The 24,143-nt window shown below is 37.5% G+C and overlaps 1 protein-coding gene across 6 annotated transcripts in view; it reads left to right on the plus strand.

Annotated features, from left to right (window-relative positions):
• The window catches only part of MYO3A (myosin IIIA), a 246,003-nt gene that overhangs the window by 21,069 nt on the left and 200,791 nt on the right, over positions 1-24,143 (plus strand). For all 6 annotated transcript variants that reach the window (XM_045465686.1, XM_045465685.1, XM_045465684.1 and 3 more), the window contains exons 4-5: positions 22,623-22,727; positions 23,281-23,380. In XM_045465686.1, coding sequence (XP_045321642.1) covers positions 22,623-22,727; positions 23,281-23,380 — 205 coding nt within the window. The remainder of the gene's footprint in view (positions 1-22,622; positions 22,728-23,280; positions 23,381-24,143) is intronic.

Raw genomic sequence — 24,143 nt, forward strand, 5'->3', positions numbered from 1 at the left:
ATTGCAGATAAACTTAATCATCTTTATCTTTTTCTGAATAAATACATTCATTTGGTTAATAAAAAGCAAGTAGAACCAAAAGACTTATAATCCAGAGCAGTAACAGCGTAGATCCAGTTTGGTGGTGTTAACTTGTCCCGAGCACGTCTGTGCTTTGGATGAATACCTGGAAACGCAGGGCTGAGCTTCTCTTCTCTTTCATTTTCTAATCTGTGTCCTGAATTTTGGCAAGGTATTAATTGTGCTTCTGGAACCCTGCGTCCTCCTGCTCCACAGTGGAGTTCTGCCGAGCATCAGACCTTTCTAATCTCTCTCTCTCTGCCGCTCACCTATGTGGGATCCACTGTTCCCCAAATCGCTTGGCCTCCCCTTTCCAAGTTGACTTTCCTATTTTACATACCATGTAGTAGTGTGTGCCTCATTCTCGTTATCCACTCTACTGATGTCACCAAATCTCATGTCCCTTCAGGTCAGTTTCTCTAGGGAATAAAATCTCCAGTCTCTTGCCTGGATGTGTGTGTATGTGAGGAGTACTCTGGCAGGCTTCTGGATGTTGGTATTTTATATGTGAGATAAGAGGTTGTCAAATCTTTTGATTCTAATCAAACTTCCAAAGGGTCCCTTGTTTTCTACCCCACCTCTCCCAACTCCTGGGTTAATCTGCTCAGGTGACCACAAAATAGCTCTCACCTACTGCTTTATTTTGTGGCTTCCTCTGCACTGCCAAATTGGTCACCACTGGGCCATCTGCTTTCCATGTTGAAAAATTTTATTGAACTCTCTTGTCTACGGCTCTCCTTTTTTCCATTCTCTTTTTTTTTGTGTGTGGTTTATACTTTTTGATTCTATTACTAACATTTTAATGGAGATTCATGAATGAGAGGAAATAAATTTATATGTTTAATCTGCCACTTTAAATTGAATCATAGAGCCTTCCAAAATTGTAAAATAGTATTTTCAGGAACCTTTTCAAAATGTGAAACTGTATTATATTATTTTATAGAAATTTTAAAAATCTAAAAAAAATTTTTTTTGTATTTATTTGTTTTTGAGAGAGCTTGGGTGAGGGAAGGGCAGAGAGAGAGGGAGACACAGAATGTGAAGCAGGCTCCAGGCTCTGAACTGTCAGCTCAGAGCCTGATGTGGGGCCTGGACTCACGAACGAGATCACAACCTGAGCCGAAGTTGGACACTTAATTGACTGAACTATCCCGGCGCCCCGAAATCAAGAAAATTTTTAAATAACCAGTTGTATTCTTTAAAAATAGGCAGTGTATTATGATTTCAAAATTACTTTTTCTCTATTGAGATTGCTTTATATTTTTAATTAAGTCACATATTAAAACAAAGCAAAACTTTAGTCCTCTAAACTTTACCTAAGTGATACAATGTAAATTAGGAACTGAAAACATTTTTCCTTAAATAAATGGAGAATTTTCTAAGTTTACCTCATGTTTGTGTTTGTATATTTGAGATGTAATTCTGTGCAGACCCTTAATGCAGTCTTGAATAAAAATTTGAATCTTTATATCCTTCAAATTTGTATTTATTTAAAAAATTTTTTTTAATGTTTATTTATATTTGAAAGACAGAGCATGAGTGGCAGAGGGGAAGAGAAGGAGACACAGAACTCATAGCAGGCTATAGGCTCTGCAGTGTCAGCAGGCTCGTACCTGTGAACTGTAAGATCATAACCTGAGCCGAAGTCGGACATGTAACTGACTGAGCCACCCACGCGCCCCCTCAAAACATTTTTAATAATGCATCTTTATTTTTTTTCCATATGGAATCATTGGTAGATTAGCATTTGAATGGAAATTCAGGTAATCTGCCTACTGTAGGCCTAAATGGGCAAGGGCACGAGATACAGTTCTTTGCCCAGGGTTTAAAAATATTAAATGGGATCAGTCATTGTCTTTTATGCCTATCTATATTATAATTATATTGTCATTTCTCAGTATTGTCAGTAGGAATTAGGTAAGAGTTGGAGACTCCTGATCACAGTTAAATGTTCTTTTGTGAGAGGAGAGAAGATTGATTAAAAAGGTTTGGAACATCCAGTACAAGTAAAGCAGCTTCCTGATAACAATGAATCAGTAGGAACTTAACAGCTTCTTTGAACTTTCTTCTTGTATTTTATTATCACATGGAGGAATTGGAAATATCCCTAGATGGCTTGAGAAAAAAAAAATACTGGTAGTTTATTAAAATGGTATTTTGGAAGTCTGAATTAATCTGAACTTAGAGTATGAGGGAAAAAATAAAGGAAGAAGTTGGCCAACTGTATATAAGATAATTGATTTACATATGTAAATTATACTAATCACATATACACATAAGTGGCTAGATGCACAATTACCTGCTTTATAAACATGAATGGTGCAGGTGCTGCTTTAGAGGCACTTTCAGAAAATTGGCTTGTGGCATCAATACTTTATTCTACAAAATGACTGCTAATTATACCTCTTATTGTAAGAAAGCCCAAATAAATTACTTTGCATGAGGATAGGAAAAGAGTGGCCAGAGAGAGGATCTGATATTACCCAGAGTCATGCTAACAGCACTGGGCTTCTAATGTGAATCTTCATAGGGTATGTTCTGCAGGGGGTGAGCAGTTGGTGACACCCCTCATTATCAGCTGGGCATGTGGGGAGGTGATTCCAGCTTGGACAAACTCCTTTTCACCATGAAATATCATTTTATTTCTATTTCAATCCAGAGTTCAAATGCTAAGATAAATGATATTAACTCAGATCTTACTGGGTTATTTTCTCTATTCTTTCTTTGTGATTCCTAAATTATTTCATTTACTTTGATATAATTTTTCTCTTTCCTGTATTTTTCCTTTATATTTCCCTCTCCTTTTGTTATGAGTTTCTCAGCACGAATAATATACAGGGCGTTGTTCAGGAATTATTTCCTTCTGAATTCTCTGTATGTTCATTTTCAGATGCTAATTGTTGCCCAGATTTAGGAAGAGAGTACTCGTTGCTAGCTCTCTGAAATTCCAGTTGCATATTTGTAATGAAACTATCTAGTAAGAGATAGGGTAGGAAGTTTTCTGCTGTGGGAACTGATGCAATGTCTATGGGGATTTTTACTGTCACTTAGTATTTTAGGTTTTCCTAATGATGTAGGCATAAAAGGAGAACTTAATTTTTTTTTTACTTCTGCCTTATTTTTAAAGATCATACATATCTTCATTTCTACTTACTGTTACCATTCTGGACTGACCTGCTTAGTTAAATGTGGATACCGCTTTTGGCTTTGTGTTTCCTTTAACTGCTAAGAGTCTGTTCTTCAGAGTCAGTAGCCAGGATGGAGGGGGGCGAGCAAAGTGGCAGTTGGTTAGGTTTCTGCATATGCTTATCACTGACTCAGGAGACTAAAAAATAAGAGTCAAAATTGAGTTCAAAGGGTCTGGTATTAAGCATTTGCTATTGATGAACACAAAGGGAAAAATTCAGATTTAACTAGAATTTTCCCCTTCTCGGTTGGCCAAACAGCCACATTTTAAGGATGTAAGGAATCCAGTCTCCTGTCTTGGGGCCCCTTTGCTTGGTGTGTCCTCTGCCATAATGGGGTTGAAATTCAGAGTTTGGACATCTTTCTGTTAAGAGACCCTTTCCCTCGTAATCCAGTCTTAGCTATAACTGCTTCTTTCTTGGTGGCGCTATAGATTGCATTGTTATTTATCTAAATCGGTCCTGATTTGTTCATTCTTAACAGTGACGTCGCTTTCTCATTGTTTGCCAATTATAGCAGTTTTTCTCTTTAAAATTATATCCCTTTCGGGAGATCAAAGACTGGAAATTACAGGTGGTATTTGGAAGCACAAAAATTCAGTGAATAGTCATAAAGTCTCTCAAATGCACATTTCGGGTAATCAAAGTGGTTTTCATAGATATAAATACTACTTTCATTTCTCACGCATTATTGGTTATTCTGCTTTTATACTTACATCTAGTAAGTAAGACAAAACCTGTCACGAGGAAAGGAAACAGGCTAGAAAACGAGTTCACCATGAACAAATTTTTTTTTTTTTTTCAACGTTTATTTATTTTTGGGACAGAGAGAGACAGAGCATGAACGGGGGAGGGGCAGAGAGAGAGGGAGACACAGAATCGGAAACAGGCTCCAGGCTCTGAGCCATCAGCCCAGAGCCCGACGCGGGGCTCGAACTCACGGACCGCGAGATCGTGACCTGGCTGAAGTCGGACGCTTAACCGACTGCGCCACCCAGGTGCCCCTAACAAATGGTTTTTATTTGCTCGGTTATTAACCCTTTAATGTTACTGTACAGGAGATAAACATGTATGCAGAAGGGGACATGAGGCCACTGCAGGTTTGTATATGTGGGAGGGGTCAGAGCAAGCAGGAGTGGGAAGCTGGGCTTCTGAGTTGCCCTAATAGTGCAGCATTGTTCCTTTCTTCCTTTAGCTGCGCACATTCGCAGTGGAGTAGCAGCCTGACAGGATGATTCCTTTCATGTTCTTAGGGCTGGAACAGCCCTTCCCAGCTCTCATGGAAAAGGCTGTTATTTGGTGTACTTGCATCAGGACAGACAGCAAATTACCTAAAATGATTTCATTTTATTTTTTATTTAAAGGGCAAGATGGAAAAGCAGTCTAAATGTACTTCTCCATGCTCTTCTAATGCAGGAAATCTATAAATAATATATATAACACTTGTGTGTCTTTCTTCTGTAATAGTACTTCAGTGATTGCAAAAGCATCTGCTCTCTGAATAGGATTGAAATTAATAGCATTATTTCAGGGGGAGAATATGAGGTCACCAGAGAGGTCTTGACATTTGGTAAATCGGTATGTTTTTACCATCTGCATTAAAATACTTTTTTTCTTTTCTTTTGATTTTTTTATCAGAGAATTCTTGTTATTAACATTACAAATGTGTTATGGCATTTTTGCAAGACTTGAAATCTTTCAGAGTGAAGGCATTGTTTTATATATTGATTCACTGGTTACATGATTGTATACAAATTGCCAGACAATATCAAACTGCATACTTAAATGAGTCAATTATATTATATGTCAGTAATAACCTTGAAAATATTGTTTCTAGTTTACACATTAGAAAAGTAATATGAAAATTTTATGTTAAGACTACACATTAGGAAACATCTATTATTAGGTGATGGTGCCATTCTCATTAATACTTTATCAATGTTTTATTGGAATGTGGAATTTGGTACATTGTTACCTTTTATTGAAATTAAGTCAGACATTCACACTTTGAAGAGGTATTTTCCAGACAGTGTGAAAAGATGGCCTTCTGTCATTTTGTATATGTGTATGTGTGTGTGCATAATTGTACAGAACATAAGTTTCTAAATCCAGTCATTTGTTGATTCCATAGATATTATGTTACTTAAGGCCAGGCCCAAGGTAGAGTGATCCGTACTTATTAGTGCCCCTTTCTGTGTTGGTAGGTTTTGGGCATTCAGTAGAGAACCAGAAAAACTCTGTCATCATGGTGCTTATAGTCTACTGTTGGAGAAAGACAACTTAGAGCTAAATAAACTAATTAACTTAGTATACATTTTTGTTAGCACCAGGAAGAATATAAATGATATGTCAGTAATGAAAGAGAAGACCTTTTATGAAAAGAGAAGTCAAGGCCTATTTGAATTTGTAACATTTTAATCTGTCACCTGAAAAAAAGGGATAATTTTAGTTCTTTTATTTTTTGTTTTTTTAAAAAAAATTTTAACGTTTATTGATTTTTGAGACAGAGAGAGACAGAGCATGAATGGGGGAGGGTCAGAGAGAGGGGGAGACAGAATCTGAAACAGGCTCCAGGCTCTGAGCTGTCAGTACAGGGCCCAACACGGGGCTCAAACTCACGGACCGCGAGATCATGACCTGAGCCGAAGTCGGACGCTTAACCGACTGAGCCACCCAGGCGCCCCGTTCTTTTATTTTTTGAATATATCCTCCAATACTCTCAGGATCAGAATCATCTTCATCTCAAAGTGAAAGCTCTGAGAATGAGGTCTTGGAAATTTTTTTTAACAAGTGCTAGAGTGATTCTTATCAAAGGTAAGCTCAGAAAAAACATTGTCAGAGGTTCTCAAATTTCAGTGTGTATAAAAATAATCCTGGACTTTTGCTTCTGGCCATGGTAGTAACTTGTGTCATCATGTTGTTGAACTATAAATAACTAAAAAGCTGAATAAAATATATTTTTATAGATAAACACTTTTCAAACATTGGAAAAGAGCTTAGGATTGTGACATTGAGAAAGGAGATAAATAAGGGGAACTTGACAATCACCTCAGCTTTATCCTTGGAGGCAATTTTCAGACCACAAGCAAAAGGAAGGCATTCCCATGGAGGTCATGGTGATCTTGCTGAACTGAAAAGACTGGAAAAGCAGTGGCTGAAATATGCAGAATAAAGATGCTAAGCAGGAAGAAAGCTTCAGAAATATGCTTAAGGGTTTCCTTGAATATTTGATGGAAAACCAAGCTGGATATGTCTGGAGGAAGATTTCAGAAAGTTGGGCAAAGAACCAGGAAAGAATTGCTGAAAAGCTGTAATCTGAACAACTACCAGAGTTTGTGCAGGTTTGAAAGATGCTTGAGTTCTGACCAACCAGAATGGAGAACTTTATTAAACACCTGAGGCATTTAGTAAAGACCCTAGAAAGGTTATTCATTAGAAAAAGAACTAAACTAGCCCTAGAATAAGAGCTACCCTACGCACACCCATAAAAAGTTCAAAAGCAAGGCTTTACAGGTTTAAGTTGGTCCACAAGCACAAATTAACTGTATGCGAGAACAAAATTCAACATTGATTAATGGAAGACCACAGAATCCAGGGATTCAAATATAAAATTAATAATGTCTAGCATCCAGTAAAAAATTATTAGATATGTGAAGAAGCAGGGAAAAGTGATCCATTATCAGAAGAAAAATCAGTCAATAGAGAAATAGACCCAGAAATAACCCAGGTGATGAAATTAGCAAGTAAGAACTTTAAAACAATTACAAATGTGTTCAAGAATTTCAAGGAAAACCTGAACACAGTATTGAAAAACAAAGTGGAAACTAGAAAAGAACTGAATGTAACTTCTAGAACTGAAAAGTACAGTATCAGTAGGGAAAAATATTATATTGAATTTAACAACAGATTAGAAATTAAGTGTGTGGAAGTAAAGATTGGTGAACTTGAAGACAGGAAAATAGAAGCTGTCCAGATTGAGCAGGTAGAAAAAAAGGAAAGGGGCAAAAGCCCCTGTGATCTATGGATCACTACATGTATTTCTAACCTACATGTAATTACAGTCTGAAAACAGGTGGAGTTTGGGGGAGGTAATGGCTAACATCTTTCTGAATTTTGTAAACACTAAATGGCTGCAGATGTAAGAAGCCTGAAATCTGTCTTGTAGGATAAACAATTCACACAAAGATATGCCATAATCAATATGCCAAACACTCATAATGAAAAAATAAACAAAAGCACCAAGAGGAAAAAGTAAACTTACATGTAGGAATCAAAGAGTGGCCACGGACAACCAATGCAGTGGAATGGTATCTTCAAGTGCTCTCAACAATTGTGTGTACAGTGAAAATGTTATTCATAAATGAAGGCAAAATAAAGACAGATATTTTCATCAGAGAAAAAGAATTTACCACCAGACACATGGACTATAAAAAATGTTAGGCTGAAGGCAGATGATTTCAAATGGAAACTCAGCCCTACAAAATGAAAAGAAAAATACTGTTAGTGGTAAACATAAGGATAAACAAGAAACTTTTGATTTTATATTTTAAAAATATTTTTAATATTTTAAATAATATGATTCTAATATTTAAAAAAAGAAATCATGACTTAAAGCCACAATTATAGCTCTATATTTTGGGGGTCTTAGAATATAAAACTAAAATGTATGGTAAAAGTAGCAAAGGGACCGGAGAGGGAAGATGGAAATACACCGTTTTAAGAGTTTTATGTTACATGTGAAATGGTGTAATATTATTTTAAGGTATACTGTGGTAAATTAAAGATGCATATTGGAAACACTAAAGCAACCACTAAAAATAAAAATGAATAACTATAGCTAATAAGCCAATAGAGGACAAAATGGAATACTACAAATATTCAAACCAAAGAAAGTAGGGAAATGGGAAAAAAGAGATCAAAAAGCAGATAGAAAAAATAGGAAATAAATAACAAGAAGGTCGACTTAAACCTAACTATAGTTGTAATTACATTAAATGGGAACAGTCTAAACTCTACATTGTAAAGGCAAGAATGGTCCAACTGGATGAAAAGCAAGACCAAATACAAATACACTTTATTATTATTATTGTTGTTATAATTTAATGTTTATTTATTTTTGAGAGAGACAGAGCCTGAGCAGGGGAGGATCAGAGAGAGAAGGAGACACAGAATCTGAAACAGGCTCCAGGCTCTGAGCTGTTAGCACAGAGCCTGACATGAGGCTCAAACCCTCGAACTGTGAGATCATGACCTAAGCCCAAGTCAGACACTTGACTGAGCCACCTAGGTGCCCCTGCTTCTTTTTTTATGAGTTCTATCTCTTTGTTGATATCCTGTACTTGATGAGACATTGCCATCATACCATTCCTTACTTTTTAAAGCATGATTTCCTTTAATTCTCTGAACATGTTTATAAATCATGCCTTTCAAGGCATGATTTGTCTGCTAAGTTCTTTGTCTGCTAAGTTCATCATCTGGGCTCTCTCATGAGCAGTTTCTGTTGCCTGCTCTTTTTCAGGTGTATGAGTGAAATTTTTCTGTTTCTTTGCATATCATAATTTTTTTGGTTGAAAAGTAGACATTCTAGATTATAGGAATTCTGGATATTGATAAGGGTTGGGGGCTTATTTTTGTTGTTTGCTTGTTTGTGGTGACTTGGCTGAACTATTTTGGGGAAGTTTATCCCCCTTGGTAGGAAACCTCTGATGTTGCCTTGGGCATGTGAAGTCACCCTGGGATGGCAGTGGTTTTAACAATGCTTTCTTTCCCAGTCTCTTGCCCTGATCTTTCTATCAAGCAGTCTGTCTCTAATGGTTTAACACTCAGTTAATAGGTTCCACTAATTGCCAGCTGATTCCTCTATTGTTTTCAACAACATCCTGGGGCAAAAATTGCTTCCAGGTCTGATCTAATTAAATTCAGGCCTCTTTGCGCAGATGCTTTTTGAGGCTAGTACTTGGGAGGTTTTTCTGACCCTAGGAGAGCTATTCTTAGCTGTTTCTTTCCTTGAATCTCTCTGCTAAGCTAGCTGGTCTGTGGTTACTTTCTTGTTATCATGGGGTTACCAGGCTCCTTGTAATTACTGGAGCCTCCACTGTTTTCAAGAATACCCTTAGGCTTGGTCTTCCCCACTCTTACTCTCAGATAATATAAGGTCCAGCTTTGGCGCTATTTTTGTGGCCTGCCTCTTTCCCAGGGCAAAATATCTGAGCCACTCGTTGGAGCCGGCAGCATGTCTTGGGCAGTTGCCCACATCATCTTGTTTTATAAGCAGAGCTATGGATCAGAAAGGTGGACTCTGGTCTTCTCAGCCAGCTTTACAGCACAAGGTTGGGGAAGGGTAAGGTATGCTGGTGGTCTGCCCCTCCTAAGAAGATACTGTAGACCTTGAATGGGAGCTGGCAAGAGAGGACTCTATCTTCTTGGTGATACTCATTTGCCCAGAGTAGAGCTTTTATCCCTCTGACCTGGTGATAACAGGGTGGCTCAAGTGCCATACAGAATCTTGCTGTTCTTACCAAGATTTAGTTATGTTCTCAGATGTTTCTTCATTTGCTGTATGTCCTTACAACAGTTTCTAAAAACTTTAGATGGTTGTTTATTTTTATAATTTTATTATAAAACATAATACAGGTATAGTTATTTCATGGGGGAATATAGGTCCACAGAGTTCTTGGGAGGAAAAAAGTCTTATAAAATCTTTAAGAAAGAAATAATGAGGGGCGCCTGGGTGGCGCAGTCGGTTAAGCGTCCGACTTCAGCCAGGTCACGATCTCGCGGTCCGTGAGTTCGAGCCCCGCGTCAGGCTCTGGGCTGATGGCTCAGAGCCTGGAGCCTGTTTCTGATTCTGTGTCTCCCTCTCTCTCTGCCCCTCCCGCGTTCATGCTCTGTCTCTCTCTGTCCCAAAAATAAATAAACGTTGAAAAAAAAAATTAAAAAAAAAAAATTAAAAAAAAAAAAAAAAAGAAAGAAATAATGAGTCTTGTTGACTCATCTATAATGCCGGGATTATACTGACAAAAGAAGGCAAAGATGTTACAAGAAAAGAAAACTATAATCTGACATTCCACATGAACATATATGCAAACATCCTTCACAAAATATTAATAAATGCAGTAATATATTAAAAAAATGTTAATATATCATGACTAAATGGTACTTGTCCCTGTAATGCAAGTTAACTAAAACTTAATGTGGTTAAACATTAAAATTCTCTGCATCAGGATTCACTCCATTAACAGAACCAAAAGGAAAAAAGTCATGAAAAACCTGTGCCAAAATTCAATATCTCTTTGTCATAAACACTCTCAGGACACCAGGAATAGATGGAAATTTTACCTAACAAAGTGCGTCTACCCAATTTTTTAAAAAGTGAGCAAAAATTTTAGACTCCTCACCAAAGCGTATATATAAAATATGTTCAATATCTTTAGTAAAATTTAAATTAAAACCACAATCCACACTATAGCACATACCCACAAAATGACAAAATTACAGGCTGATAAAACTGAGTATTGGTGAGATTGTGGGGCATGTTGAACTCTTACATGTTGCTCAGGCAGTGTGAAATGGTGCAGCTATTTTGAAAACTGTACAGCAGTTTCTTATAACATTACACATCAACTTACCATATGACCCAAGTTTCGCCTGTAGGCATTCACTAAAGACTAATGTCTATAAAAAGATTCAAACGTGAATGCTGATCAAGCACTTTCATAAAATGGGCAAAGGAAAGAGTAGAGTGAGTTTTAGAAAATATAAGTTTCTGCTTTTGTGGCCTCCCAAAGAATATGGTCAGACTAAGCAAATGGCCTTAGAGTATTCCCAGAATAAACAAAAAACAGTTTGAAGTCAGGAAGACTTGCCTGACCAAATATAATTCTTAAGAAGCTATAGTTATTAATATAATGGATATTGTTGCAGCAAAAGCCAGGTAGATGAATGCAATGAATATAGAACCCAGAAACAGAGCCATAAAGAGGGAAAAAATTGAAAAATAACAAAAGTCAGAAATGCCAATTTTAGAAATTAGTAGTCTTTTTTAGAAATCTGAGTAAAAATATGCTCTCATAACAGTATAGACAGAATACGTGTAGAAAACATATAAAGGCTGTCTTTGGAAGTTAGTTGTAATGGTCTGTTTATAGAATCTCATCCCTTTTGACTTAGGTTGTTTTTTTAAATGTTTGACTATAGCCTGAATTGAATAGAGAATTCATTTTTAGTGCTGCTCCGTTATTGAATTAGTGTAGCTCTAGTTTGAGAAAGTTATACTTCCATTTTTCTTGATTAAAGGACATTAAGGGCTTCTTACAGCATTGTGTTACAAAACTATACTTAAAGGTTTCTCAGTCCCCCATTACAAATTCCCATTTTAGTCTATGTTGGCGATTTAAGAATTGCGTAGGCTAAATATGACATAGTTCATTCACCTGGATGCAATTCTTCTTAAAGGGAAACCTAAGGTCATTTTCTTATGTTTATCTTTAATGTTTATTTTTTTTAATGTTTATTTATTTATTTTTTTTAATTTTTTTTTTTTCAACGTTTATTTATTTTTGGGACAGAGAGAGACAGAGCATGAACGGGGGAGGGGCAGAGAGAGAGGGAGACACAGAATCGGAAACAGGCTCCAGGCTCTGAGCCATCAGCCCAGAGCCCGACGCGGGGCTCGAATTCACGGACCGCGAGATCGTGACCTGGCTGAAGTTGGATGCTTAACCGACTGCGCCACCCAGGCGCCCCAATGTTTATTTATTTTTGAGAGAGAAAGAGAAGGAGGCAGAGCACTAGCAGGGGAGGGGCAGAGGGAGAGGGAGACACCGAATCCAAAGCAAGCTTCAGGCTCTAAGCTGTCAGCCAGCACAAGACCCTAACGCAGGACTGGAACCTACGGACTACAAGATTATTACCTGAGCTGAAGTCGGATGTTTAACTGACTCCACCACCCAGGCACCCCAGGTCATTTTTTCATTTTTAAATGATCTATTGCCTAATAATTTCATCTGCATTTCATTTTATATGTTTTAATCCTTCATAATCACTTAAAACAAACATAAGTTTAAAATTTTTTATTTTTGCTTTTCTTTTATAGGAAAGGCATTTTATACTAGTTGAACACAAGTAAATTTCATCCAAGAGCATATTTGAAATTTCACTGATTCTAAATGAGAGTTTAGGAAATTCATGGTGCTGTTTCATTTTGAGCATCTCTAGGAAGAGTTCAACCACAAATTAATCTGTGGCCTATTGACATGTGGCACCTACAGTCTGTTTAATAATTTCCATGTTTGTTGTATTTGCCCTCTTCACCCACTGGACTTTCATTTTAACCTAACTTCTTAAAGTTTCATTCAGAAGACCCTTTTCTATTTTGGAAACTAAAGCACTGTTCCTGCTTCAGGCAGCAGCTAGAGATAAACTTTGCTAGTCCCTGCATGGAACATTTGCAGGAGACATTGGGTAGGGTTCAGAAAGAGGGAATTGTTCACATCCTCGGTTCTTTTCTGTCAAGGTCCACGTGAAGCTTCACCCAGTAATTTCCCCTAACAGCAGACACAACCATAGTCAAGCAGAGCAACTAGCATACATTCAGTGAAGGGGAGGATTTTCGGTTTAAAGACATTTCATCATTTATGACTTTTTCTGTCGTTAACCTCCTAAAAAATAAAATATTTGGAGGCGATTTTTTCTTCATTGTAAGTAATCTAACAAATAAAATGAATCAATGAATAAGTGGATAAAATGTGTCTCACGCTATGTAAAATGGGAATTTTATGCCTTCAAAGGGCAAGTATCTAGATTTACACTGACTCCTTCTAACTTATGGAGCTCTAAATACTAGAAGATAAAACATCTTAGGTACATATTCTTTACAGAATAGATGCACAAAAGAAAAAGGCATTTTCCCTTTTCTCTCTGTTTCCCATCTCACATTACTTCCAGATAGAGAATGAGGTCTCCTGCTAAAAATACAGGAAAGTCTCTGTATTTTGGTGAAGTTCCATCTCTGATTTCACCATTGCTATCCATTCCTTTGCAATTTGATGTTGTTGGGTTTTTTGTTGTTGTTGTTTCTTTTTTTTCGTGGTTTATAAATGGGAGTAATTTTTGGTCTTTGTACTCTAGTCACCCCTGCCCTCTCATGATGAAGTTTGGGACCTTGGGAAAGTGAGGCACAGGTCAATATTGAAAACAGATCAGATGCTCCTCAGGAAGGGTGCTGATAGGAGATCCTGCTAGGCAGATGTAAGGGACAGCCCTGTCCCTCATCAGGAAGACTTCAAGATTCTCAACTTGAGGTGGATCATTAATAGCTGTCGTAAGGTCACACATATAATAGGCACTCAATCTTTGTTGTTAAAATGTACTATCTAAGCAGGCACTAATTATTTAATGAAACACGGGAAAATCAAAGATGATATGCAAATGGTTACATTGGGCATGGATTTGGGGCACCTGGGTGGCTCCATCGGTTAAGCATCCAACTCTTGATTGCAGCTCAGGTCATGATCTCAGGGTTTGTGGATTCGAGCCCCATGTCAGGCTCTGTGCTGACATTGCGGAGCCTGCTTGGGATTCTCTCTCTCTCTCTCTCTGCCCACCCCCCTCAATGAAATAAAATAAACTTAAAAAGAATTGGGCATGGGTTTTAATGAAACTGAGATATCAAAAATTAAACATTTTAAATTTAATTTTTTAATGTTTATTTTTGAGAGACAGAGACAGAGACAGAGACAGAACATGGGCCAGGAAGCGACAGAAAGAGGGAGACACAGAACCCGAAGCAGGCTCCAGGCTCTGAGCTGGCAGCCCTACTAATGGCAGTTAGTATGTTTGATGTGCGTAGACTTACTATGGCCTCTTGTTTACTACTTCATTGCCTGGAAATGCTTGACTAAGTTTTTCCATATTGTTTACCTAGAATATAAAATATGGGATTATATAGGAAAGGCATTTTATGCTAGTTGAACTAAAGTAGATTTCATCCAAGAGCATATTTGAAATTTCGCTAATTCTGAAGGAGGATTTAGAAAAATCATGGTGTGATCTTACTTTGAGCACCTTTAGCAAGATTTCAACCACAAATTGGTATGTGGCTTATTGATATTTGGTACCTTCAGTCTGTTTTAACTATTTCTTTTTGTGTCTTCACTGACTTTCTATAAAGGTCTTAGAACATTGGCGCTCATGTCTTCTCACATTCTGGGGTGACTTTTATTGCTCTTTCTTTTTTAAGAGAGCAGCTCGCATTTTAGTATCATGGAAAAACTGCATTTTAGTGTACAGTCTATTGATAGGTTCCCTCTCCTGCAGGACAGTCCAGCTCAGTGGCCCTGCAGAATCAGGGTACAGTGGTCACAGCTGTTAGAGTGAATGGCGTTCTTTCTTTTTTAAACTTTAAGTTTTTTCCTGCTTTGGTTCTGATATGCATATTTTAAAAAAAATCCAGTGAACTTAAGTAAAGTGATAGAAGGGAAATGACTCAATTATTATCTTGTAAGTCTCACAAATATTCTTCCTTCCATAGTAGTTGCAAATCTCACCCCAAGAACAGAATTTCAGGTTGGGGGATTGCATTCTAGCATTAAGATATAAGGCTATATGTGTACTTTCTTGATTCTTCAAAAAGCTTTTTTTTTTTTTTTTTTGGTAAAAGTTGTCTTTACAAAAGTACATTACATCCTGTGTATTTGTTTTGAGTCTGATTCTACTAAGAGGCTACATTTGCTCTTGGCAGTCTGTCTCATCTTTATTCTTTAAAAACTGAGTCAAACTTGGGGTGCCTGGGTGTCTCAGACAGTTAAGGTCCCACTCTTGGTTTCTGTTCAGGTCATGATCTCACGGTTCCCTGAGATCAAGCTCCACATTGGGCTCTGTGCTGACAGCGTGGAGCCTGCTTGGTATTCTCTCTCCCTCTCTCTCTCTCTCTCTCTGCCCCTACCTTTCTTGCCCTGTCTCTCTCTCAAAATAAATAAACATTCTTAAAAAACAAAAACAAAAACTAAGTCAAACTTATTTTCAACACAATCTGTTCTAATTACCCTATCCAGTCTGACCGCTTCTCTACTTAAAGTGACTTTAGCATTCTTCATGAAGTCTCAAAACAAGTTGTCTTTTAACCTCCTAGTATGTTAGCTAGTGCCTTGGGCTGTTTACCCTGCAAATTCCTTCACGAATCAGGTTTTCCTTACATAGCTCTTCCTCCAATTACTTGCCAACTTTCATAAAGTCATTTCTTTGCTTGTTCATTTATTCATTGGGTTGATATTTATTGGATATGCCAAGCACTGCATTATATAATATAGCTCCTTGCAATAATTCTTTGCCTGTCACTGTCTTCTTATTCTGTCTTCCTGTAGCTCTGCCCCATCCCTTTTCAAGTCTTTTCAAGTATAGAGTAACCTGACTGATACTAGAAGAGCTCTTTCTTTTGAGCCCTCAGGAACTCTTTATTGATGACAAGGAACTTCCCACATTTTTGCTAACATCACATTTGCATGTGAAGTGTTTGTATTAAGTACAGAATATCCTAGAATTTCCTAAATATTAAGAAATTGGAGTTGTATTTTTCTTTTGATTCATAATTTGAGGATTTTGGTGGACTTTTAAAATCTAACCCACCTTGAAAGCTTTCTTTCTTTCTTTCTTTTTTTAACTTTTTTAAATGTTTATTTACTTTCGAGAGGGAGAGAGAAAGAGAAGCAGAGTGCAAGCGGGGGAGGTACAGAGAGAGAGGGAGATACAGAATCCGAAGCAGGCTCCAGGCTCTGAGCTGTCAACACAGAGCCCGACGTGAGGACTGAACACACAGACTGTGAGATCATGACCTGAGCTGCAGTAGGAAGCTTAACCAACTGAGCCACCCAGGTGTCCCTCTTTCTTTCTTCTTTTTTTTTTTAAGTTTATTTATTTATTTTTAGAAAGAGAGAGAGTGTGTGAGCAGGGAAGGGGCAGAGAGAGAGGGAAAGAGAGAATACCAAACAAGCTCCATACCATCAGTGCAGAGCCTGATGTGGGGCTGGATCTCACCAACCCTGAGATCATGGCCTGAGCAGAAATCAAGAGCCAGACACTTAATCTATTGAGTTACCCAAGTGCCCTGAAAAAATTATTTTTTTTAACTTTTAGTCATTAATTGTAATTTGTCATTTTTTTTTAAGTTTACTTATTTATTTTGAGAGAGAGTGTGTGTGCACAAGCAGGGAAGGGTCATAAAGAGAGGAAGAGAGAGAATTCTAAGCAAGCTCCACACTGTCAGCACGGAGCTTAATGTGGGGCTTGATCCCATGAACTGTGAGATCATGGCCTGAGCCAAAATCAAGAATCTGACACTCAACCAACCAAGTCATCAGTAGTCCTGTGGTCATCTTTAAAAAACTTTTGGTTATTCTAGTTTCATTTCCTATTGTTAAGAGTTTCAACCAATAAATGGTCACTCTTTTTCAAATGCTTTATAAAATAATGTTATTGAAACTATTGTGTTACTCAATTTGTTTATAGCTCTGTCTTTTGAGATGCTGATTCTGAATATCATCTAGAAGAGTAAATGTGCAAAAAGAGCCTAGAAATTTTGGGGAGATAGTAAGAGGTGACTTCTTTTATTTGATAAACCAACTCTAAAGCTGCAGGCTTTAAAACAGTTTGATACATGACAAGAATAGATCAGAGGGATTTTATTGATAATCTAGAGAAAGACCCCAGGTATTCACAGGAATCCAGTATATAGTAATGATGATATCTCATATGGTAGCAGACTGTCTGTATGGAACAAACTCAATATTACACATTTAAAACATTGTAAGTGAATTAAAGATCAAAATATGTTAAAATGATAAAATCATAAAAGACAACAGAAAAGTATGGTAATGATGTTAGTTTAGAAAAAAGCCTTTCTTCTGAGCATGACCCAGTAAAACCGAAAAGGTGATAAATTTGAATCTCCTCCCACCCCAAGGATACTTCTTTTTCCAAAAGACACTGTAATGAAAGTAAATACACCAAAACAACCTGGAGGAAACTGTTGTTAACATACACTAGGGCAGATTCTATCCTGTCTTTAGACATTTTTCTTTTTTCCCTTCTGACTTGATATGATCAGTTTATCTGTGGTACTTGCTCATTATTAGTTTCCCATATGACTACAATTACATAATCTTGGTAATTGTTTTTTCATCTCTTGAATGCAGAGTTGTTCAGTCTTGGAGCTCTTGTGGGGGGGGACTGATTGTGGGTGGAGGGGATTATCCAGTACAATGTTGGGTATTTAGTAGCCCCCTGACCTCTAGATGCTAGTAGCAGCTTCACGCCTAGTCCTAACAATCACAAATATGTCCACACGTTACCCAGTGTCCCCTTGGAGCAAAATTGTTCCTGTTTGAAAACCGCTGGTCTGATGGTATTTCAAGCCTATTGGGAGCCAAAGCTGCCCCTGTCATCTCCGACCTGCTTTAATATCTGTCTCCATGCTTTGCATGTAGTAATAATCCAATAAATATTTGTTGAATATAAAGGGATAAATAATGATTCTTCTAAAAATTTCTTCTTAACCAGAAATACTATTACAAGGAAAACATATATATCAAAAATATTTTCTGTGTTCATACTTCACTCATATTAAAATGTATTGGATATAAAATGCAAATGCGAGTAAAGTAGTTCCTGAGAAGACACTATAAGGGGCTTATCATAACAGATTAATTTTGTATGCTTCTTCGTTATTATTTTAGGACATTTTCACATCTTTCGTGGAGCAGTTCTAGGTTTGTGGAAAAATTGAGTGGAAAGTACAGAAAGTTACCATAAATTCCCTGCCCCCTATTATTGATATGTGTTAGTATGGTTCACTTGTTACAGTTGATGGGTTAATAACGATACATTTTTTTTTTAACATTTATTTACTTTTGAGAGAGAGAGAGAGACAGAGCGTGATCCGGGGAGGGACAGAGCGAGAGGGAGACGCAGAATCTGAAGCAGGCCCAGGCTCTGAGCTGTCAGCACAGAGCGCAACGCGGGGCTCAAACCCACAAACCATGAGATCATGATCTGAGCCGAAGTCAGATGCTTAACCGACTGAGCCACCCAGGCATCCCACGATACGTTATTCTTAACTAAGGTCCATAATTTACATTAGCGTTCATTCTTTGTGTTGTGCATTTTATGAATTTTAGAAAGACTTCATTTTTTAAGAGTAATTTAAATTCATAGAAAAATTGAGAGAAAGGTACAGAGATTTTCCATATAACCCCTGCCCCACACGTTCATACCTTCCCCCATTATCAATACCCCGCACCAGAACTGGTACATATCTTACAATTGGTGGACCAACACTGGCACATCATTGTTGCCCAAAGCCCATAGTTTATATTAGGGTTTACTCTTGGTGTTGCACATTTATGGATTTTGACACATATGTAATAACTGTATCCACAATTGCTGTATAATACAGACTTGCTGCACAGTCCTAAAAATCCTCTGTGCTCCATGTTTTCATCTCCCCTCCTCTTCCCTCAGCCTTCACTAACCTTTGATCTTTTTACTGTCTCCATAGTGTTTCCTTTTCTGGAATGTCATATAGTTTGGAATCATACAGTATGTATAGTCTTTTCAGAGTAGCTTCTTTCACTTAACAGTATGCATTTAAGATTCCCTGATTCTTGGTGTTGGCAACTAGATTTTAAGCTCAATTCAGAGTCAGATTTTCTGCTTCTTGGACATTTTTGACTAACAGAAAAATGTACTGTAATAATTGGTCATCCATGTATAATCTGTATCACACCATATATAAAAATTAAATAAAAATACAGACCTACCTATGTAAACCCTAAACTATAAAATTTCCGGGGCACCTGGGTGGCTCGGTCGGTTGAGCGTCCGGCTTCGGCTCAGGTCACGATCTCGCAGTCCGCGAGTTCGAGCCCTGCATCAGGCTCTGGACTGATGGCTCAGAGCCTGGAGCCTGCTTCCGATTCTGTGTCTCCCTCTCTCTCTGCCCCTCCCCCGATCATGCTCTGTCTCTCTCTGTCTCAAAAATAAATAAACGTTAAAAAAAATAAATAAAGCCTATGCTTTAAAAAAAAAAATTTTCCTACAGAAAATACAGGAGAAAAATTTTGTGACCTTGGAATAGGCAAAGGCTTTTTATATAACACAAGAGTCAGATTCTATAATATTTTAAGAATGATAAATTTTGAATTTCTGCTCTTCAAAAGACTCTTGAAAGGACAAGCCACAGACTGAGAGAAAATATTTGCAAAACACCTGATAAGGGACTTACATCAAAAAAATGTAAAGAGCTCTCAAAAATCAGTAATAAGAAAATAAGCAGCCAATAAAAACTGAACAAAAAATGGGTTACTTCACTGAGGAAAGTATGTGGATAGCATAAATGAGCACATGAAAAGATGGTCAACATCATTAGTCATTAGGAAAATCCAAATTAAAACTATAATGAGATAACACTGCCATTTAAAACAGCTTTAGAAAACCTCTTTTTAATATCTGCTGGCAAGGATGGAGGGCAAGGATGGAATTCTCATGCACTGGTAGTAGGAATGCAGAACGGAATAGCTACCTTGAAAAATAGTTTGGCAGATGCTTAAAAGGTGAAACACGTGACCCATAGGACTCAACAATTCCCTGTCTTAGGTGCTTACCTAAGAGAAATGAAAGTATATTCATATATAAGCCTATATGCAATGTTTATAGTGGTTTTGCTCATAATTGCCCCAAACTGGAAACACCTCAAATGTCTTTCAGTTACTGAATGAATAAACAAATAGTGGCTTATCTTTTCGTTGGAATACTCAGCATTATAAAAGGAGTGAACAACATTTAAACATTAGAAAACAAATCTTCAACAACAGAAATGAATTTCAGATTCATTAGGCAAAGTCAAAGTAGCCAGGATGAATGGGCTGCGTACCTTATGATTCAGTTTCTGTGACGGTCTTGCAAAGTTGATACCACAGGGACAGAAAACAGATGAATGATTTCCAGGGGCTGGCGAGGGGTTTGACTACAAAGAAACAAGAGGGAAGATTTTTAGGTCCTGGATTTGTTCTGTATCTTGATTGTGGTAGTGGTTATGTGACTAATGCACTTGTCAAAACTCAGAATTACAGCTCAATTAGGTAAATTTTATTGTATGTAAATTATACCTCAGTATACTTTGCTTTGAAAAACAAAGTGAAGTGTATATTATGAAGAATCCTGTACTCTAAACTTTCCTAGATGGGAAAAACAACTGTTTCAAATAAAAATTGACTCTAGAAAGTAAAATTTGAACTGCTTAGTGTGAATTACATAATTGCATTGGTTCTTCCTGTATTTCATTTTTCATTTTATTTCCTGCACATTGTTTAGGGTTCCTTTATCCATTCCAGCTCTAGCATTCCAGCTATTTATTCTTGCATTAATGTAATAGTCAACCCCAGAAGAAGCAGCCAAAGAGAAGCCACACTTTAGAGAAATTGGAAAAGACATTTAGTCTCCCCACAGTGATTTTTAGACATTTACAACTGGCCCTAAAACTTGGTTCTTTTAAATAAATGCCATGCATTTTGAAGGGCTCTGAGTTTCTTTTCAGTCGGTTTTGAGTAATTTTTTGAACTGACCATGCTGGGCCACAGTGGAGATGGTGTGATCCTGTTCTCTGCTGCTAAGGCAATAGTCTTCTGTTTGTCCTGTGAAAGGGTGTTCCCCTTTCTGATGCAGAAGAAAATGCAGGTTTTGGAATGCTAGGACTACACCTACTCCTCTATAAGCTGAAAGAAGTTTTCTTTGAATGGAGAAAGACGTCAGCTACAAATCGGTTAACTGTGAAGGCTCCACTCTAGAATCAGACCGTCCGAGTTCCTATCTTAGCTCTGTCTCTACTGCGTGATCTTTGGCAAGTTACTTTATCATTTTGTGTCTCACTTTCCCAATCTATAATATGGAGATGATAATACCTACCTAGAGAGAGGTGAGATACAGAGATATCACATGTGAATGGATAGCAGTTATTACCTAATCTGTAATGTATCAGAAGTCTTGGGCATCCCATAAAATCTAATCGCCATGTTAGGAAAAAGTGGGGAAGAAAATGTGTTCAGTATTTCAAACTAGGATGCCAGGAATTTATTTCCTCACACCTCCTTTCTCTGTTTCCATTGAGGTTAGTAGAGTCAGTGAAATTATGGCTTTTAGTTCCCAGACACTGGTGGATAACAAAGACAGGTAGAAGAGGAGGCCAGAAAGTTCAGGGTAAGGGGCAAGCAGACCATGGACAAGAGCCGCAGAGGAGAGTCAGGGCTGAAGGTAGAGGCTAGACAGTCAGAGATTAAGGGATCAAGTACTCATGGGGGTCCAAGCTTCATTGGGACCATTACCTAATTATCTCTTCTCTCTGATTCCAATGCTTATATTGGTATTTCTCTGTTCTGCAAATCTGCAGCTCCTTTGAAAGTTTTCTGTGGGATTTAATGTTCCCTAACTTTGGAGAACCTGCATGTGAAAAATCCCCCTTTTTTCATAGATTCCACTACTTTTGGGGAGGAGAGAGGAGTGGGGGGAGGGAAGAAGGTAAAAAACCTGAGAACCATGGTATTTAAAACAGCTTTCTGAAATGTTACTTGTAGTCCTTATTTTAATGCTTTCTGAAATTTTGTCAGAAAGGGGGCATGTTTTTAAATTAATGCATATATAAAATAGTATATAGCCTTGTAGTGAGGTCATAGAATCTTACTGCACTTTTAATTAAACTATCAGAAATCAAGAATACTTTTTAAGCCCTAGATCTTAAAATTTGAGACTAGTTTGTAGAATCATGATTCTCTTTTTTTTAAGTTTATTTACTTATTTATTTTGAGGGGGTGGGGAGGGACAGAAAAAGAGGGAGAATCTCAGTCTGACAGTGCAGAGCCCATACAGGGCTTGAACTCATGAAACTGTGAGATCATGACCAGAGCCGAAATCTAGTGTCAGATGCTTAACCAACCGAGCCACCCAAGTCCCCCTAAAATTATGATTCATTTCATTTATGAAGCCATAAAGATGATGAGAGTAATCATTTGAAACAAAAAAAAATGGGAACAATTTTATTTAAAAAAACGTTTTTATTCTATTTTTTAAAGTTTATTTTGGGAGAGAGAGAGCACACACATGTGGGGCAGAGAGGGAGAGAGAGAGAATCCCAAGCAGGCTCTGCACTGTCAGCACAGAGCCCAGTGTGGGGGTTGAATGAATGACCTGAGCCTAAATCAAGAGTCAGACGCTTAACTGACTAAGCCCCCCAGGCACCCTGGAACAATTTTAAAAAATGTTTTTAGAAAACCTTTTATAACAAGGACTTAAAATGTCATATCCATCTTAATATCTTTGAATGTTCCTTTATAGCTGTGCAATGGAGGATCAGTGACAGATCTCGTGAAGGGTTTTCTGAAGAAGGGCAAAAGAATGAGTGAGCCCATAATTGCCTATATTTTACGTGAAGCACTATTGGTAAGGCAATTTAAATTGTGCATTAATTATGAGGCAGTTCTAGTTAAATAAAAAATGTGGATCCTATTTTTAAAAATATCAGTACATTGGTATTTGTTGATGCAAGAATATATGCAAAATCTGAAATGTTTAACATAACTAATTATTTGTTAGAAATCTACCCTCCTTGTGTGTCAACAGAACCTGGAGTTCTGATATCCTAAGTATATTTCTGAGACTGATTATGATGAAGGTAGATAATGTGTATTTTTTTAATAATAAGTTTATATTTGCTATTGTTTAAAATAAGTGTGGAATGTTTCTTCTATTGAGATCAACATGTTTTTTATAAAGTATCTGATAAGAGCTAAGGAAGGGCATGCTCTGCTTTATGAATTTTTATAAAATCCGAAGTGGAAATTATATACTTTGGTTTCACTAATTCAGTGTGGAACATTTTAATGTGAATTTTAACAAATATTTCCTATTGATTTTGCACAAATGCATCCATCCGAAAAATGTTACTTTTGTTTGATGCTTTCTTTAAAGTCACTGTATATTTCTCACCTTTTAGGGACTTCAGCATTTGCATAACAACAAAACTATCCACCGAGATGTAAAAGGAAATAACATTCTGTTGACCACTGAAGGTGGAGTTAAACTTGTAGATTTTGGTAAGTTTGTTTTGAAATGCATGGGTTTGATAAATGATTTGATCATTTTCCATTACCCTCGCTTTCTAGGCATTGAAAGTGGAGAAAAACAGTGTCCTACTGAGGTAAGAAAGTACAGATATTCTTTATAAATTTGGCCAGTGAAGATTCCCAGAAGAAAGAATGACTTCTTTCAAGTCAAGCCATAACACCGCTGTAGCGGTATGTGTGGTTGATTCTCAAAAATAGATAGCACTCCAGGGGCGCTTGGCTGGCTCAGTTGGTTGAGTGTCTGGCTCTTGATTTTGGGCCAGGTCACGATCTTGCGGTTCATAGGATCGAACCCCAAGTCAGGCTGCAGGCTGCATGTTAACAGCATGGAGCCTGCTTGGGATTCTTTCCTCCCTTTCTCTCTGTACCTCTCTTGCTTGTGCTCGTGCTCCCTTTCTCTCACTCTCTAAAATAAATAATTAAACGTGAAAAAAATAAAAAATAAATAAAATAGCATTCCAAATAATTGCACTAAGCCTAAGTGGTAGTCCCACGGCCCTTATTATTACTTTACAAATGGGCATGTGCCTGAATACAGGATTTTGAGAAATGAGGAGGAAACTTCAAAGGTCTTTGGGAAAATAGTTTTGATCCTAAGAAGGAAGCACATGGAAAGATGGTCTCTTTCTTCCTTGGGACCCTCTCTGTCTTACTGCCATGCCTGAACCTGCTGCAGCCACCTTGCTCTGTCCTGAGGTACTCCATCATCCCAAGTGGAAAGCCACCCTGGAAA

Source organism: Leopardus geoffroyi, chromosome B4 (assembly GCF_018350155.1).
Source record: "Leopardus geoffroyi isolate Oge1 chromosome B4, O.geoffroyi_Oge1_pat1.0, whole genome shotgun sequence".
Lineage (NCBI taxonomy): Eukaryota > Metazoa > Chordata > Mammalia > Carnivora > Felidae > Leopardus > Leopardus geoffroyi.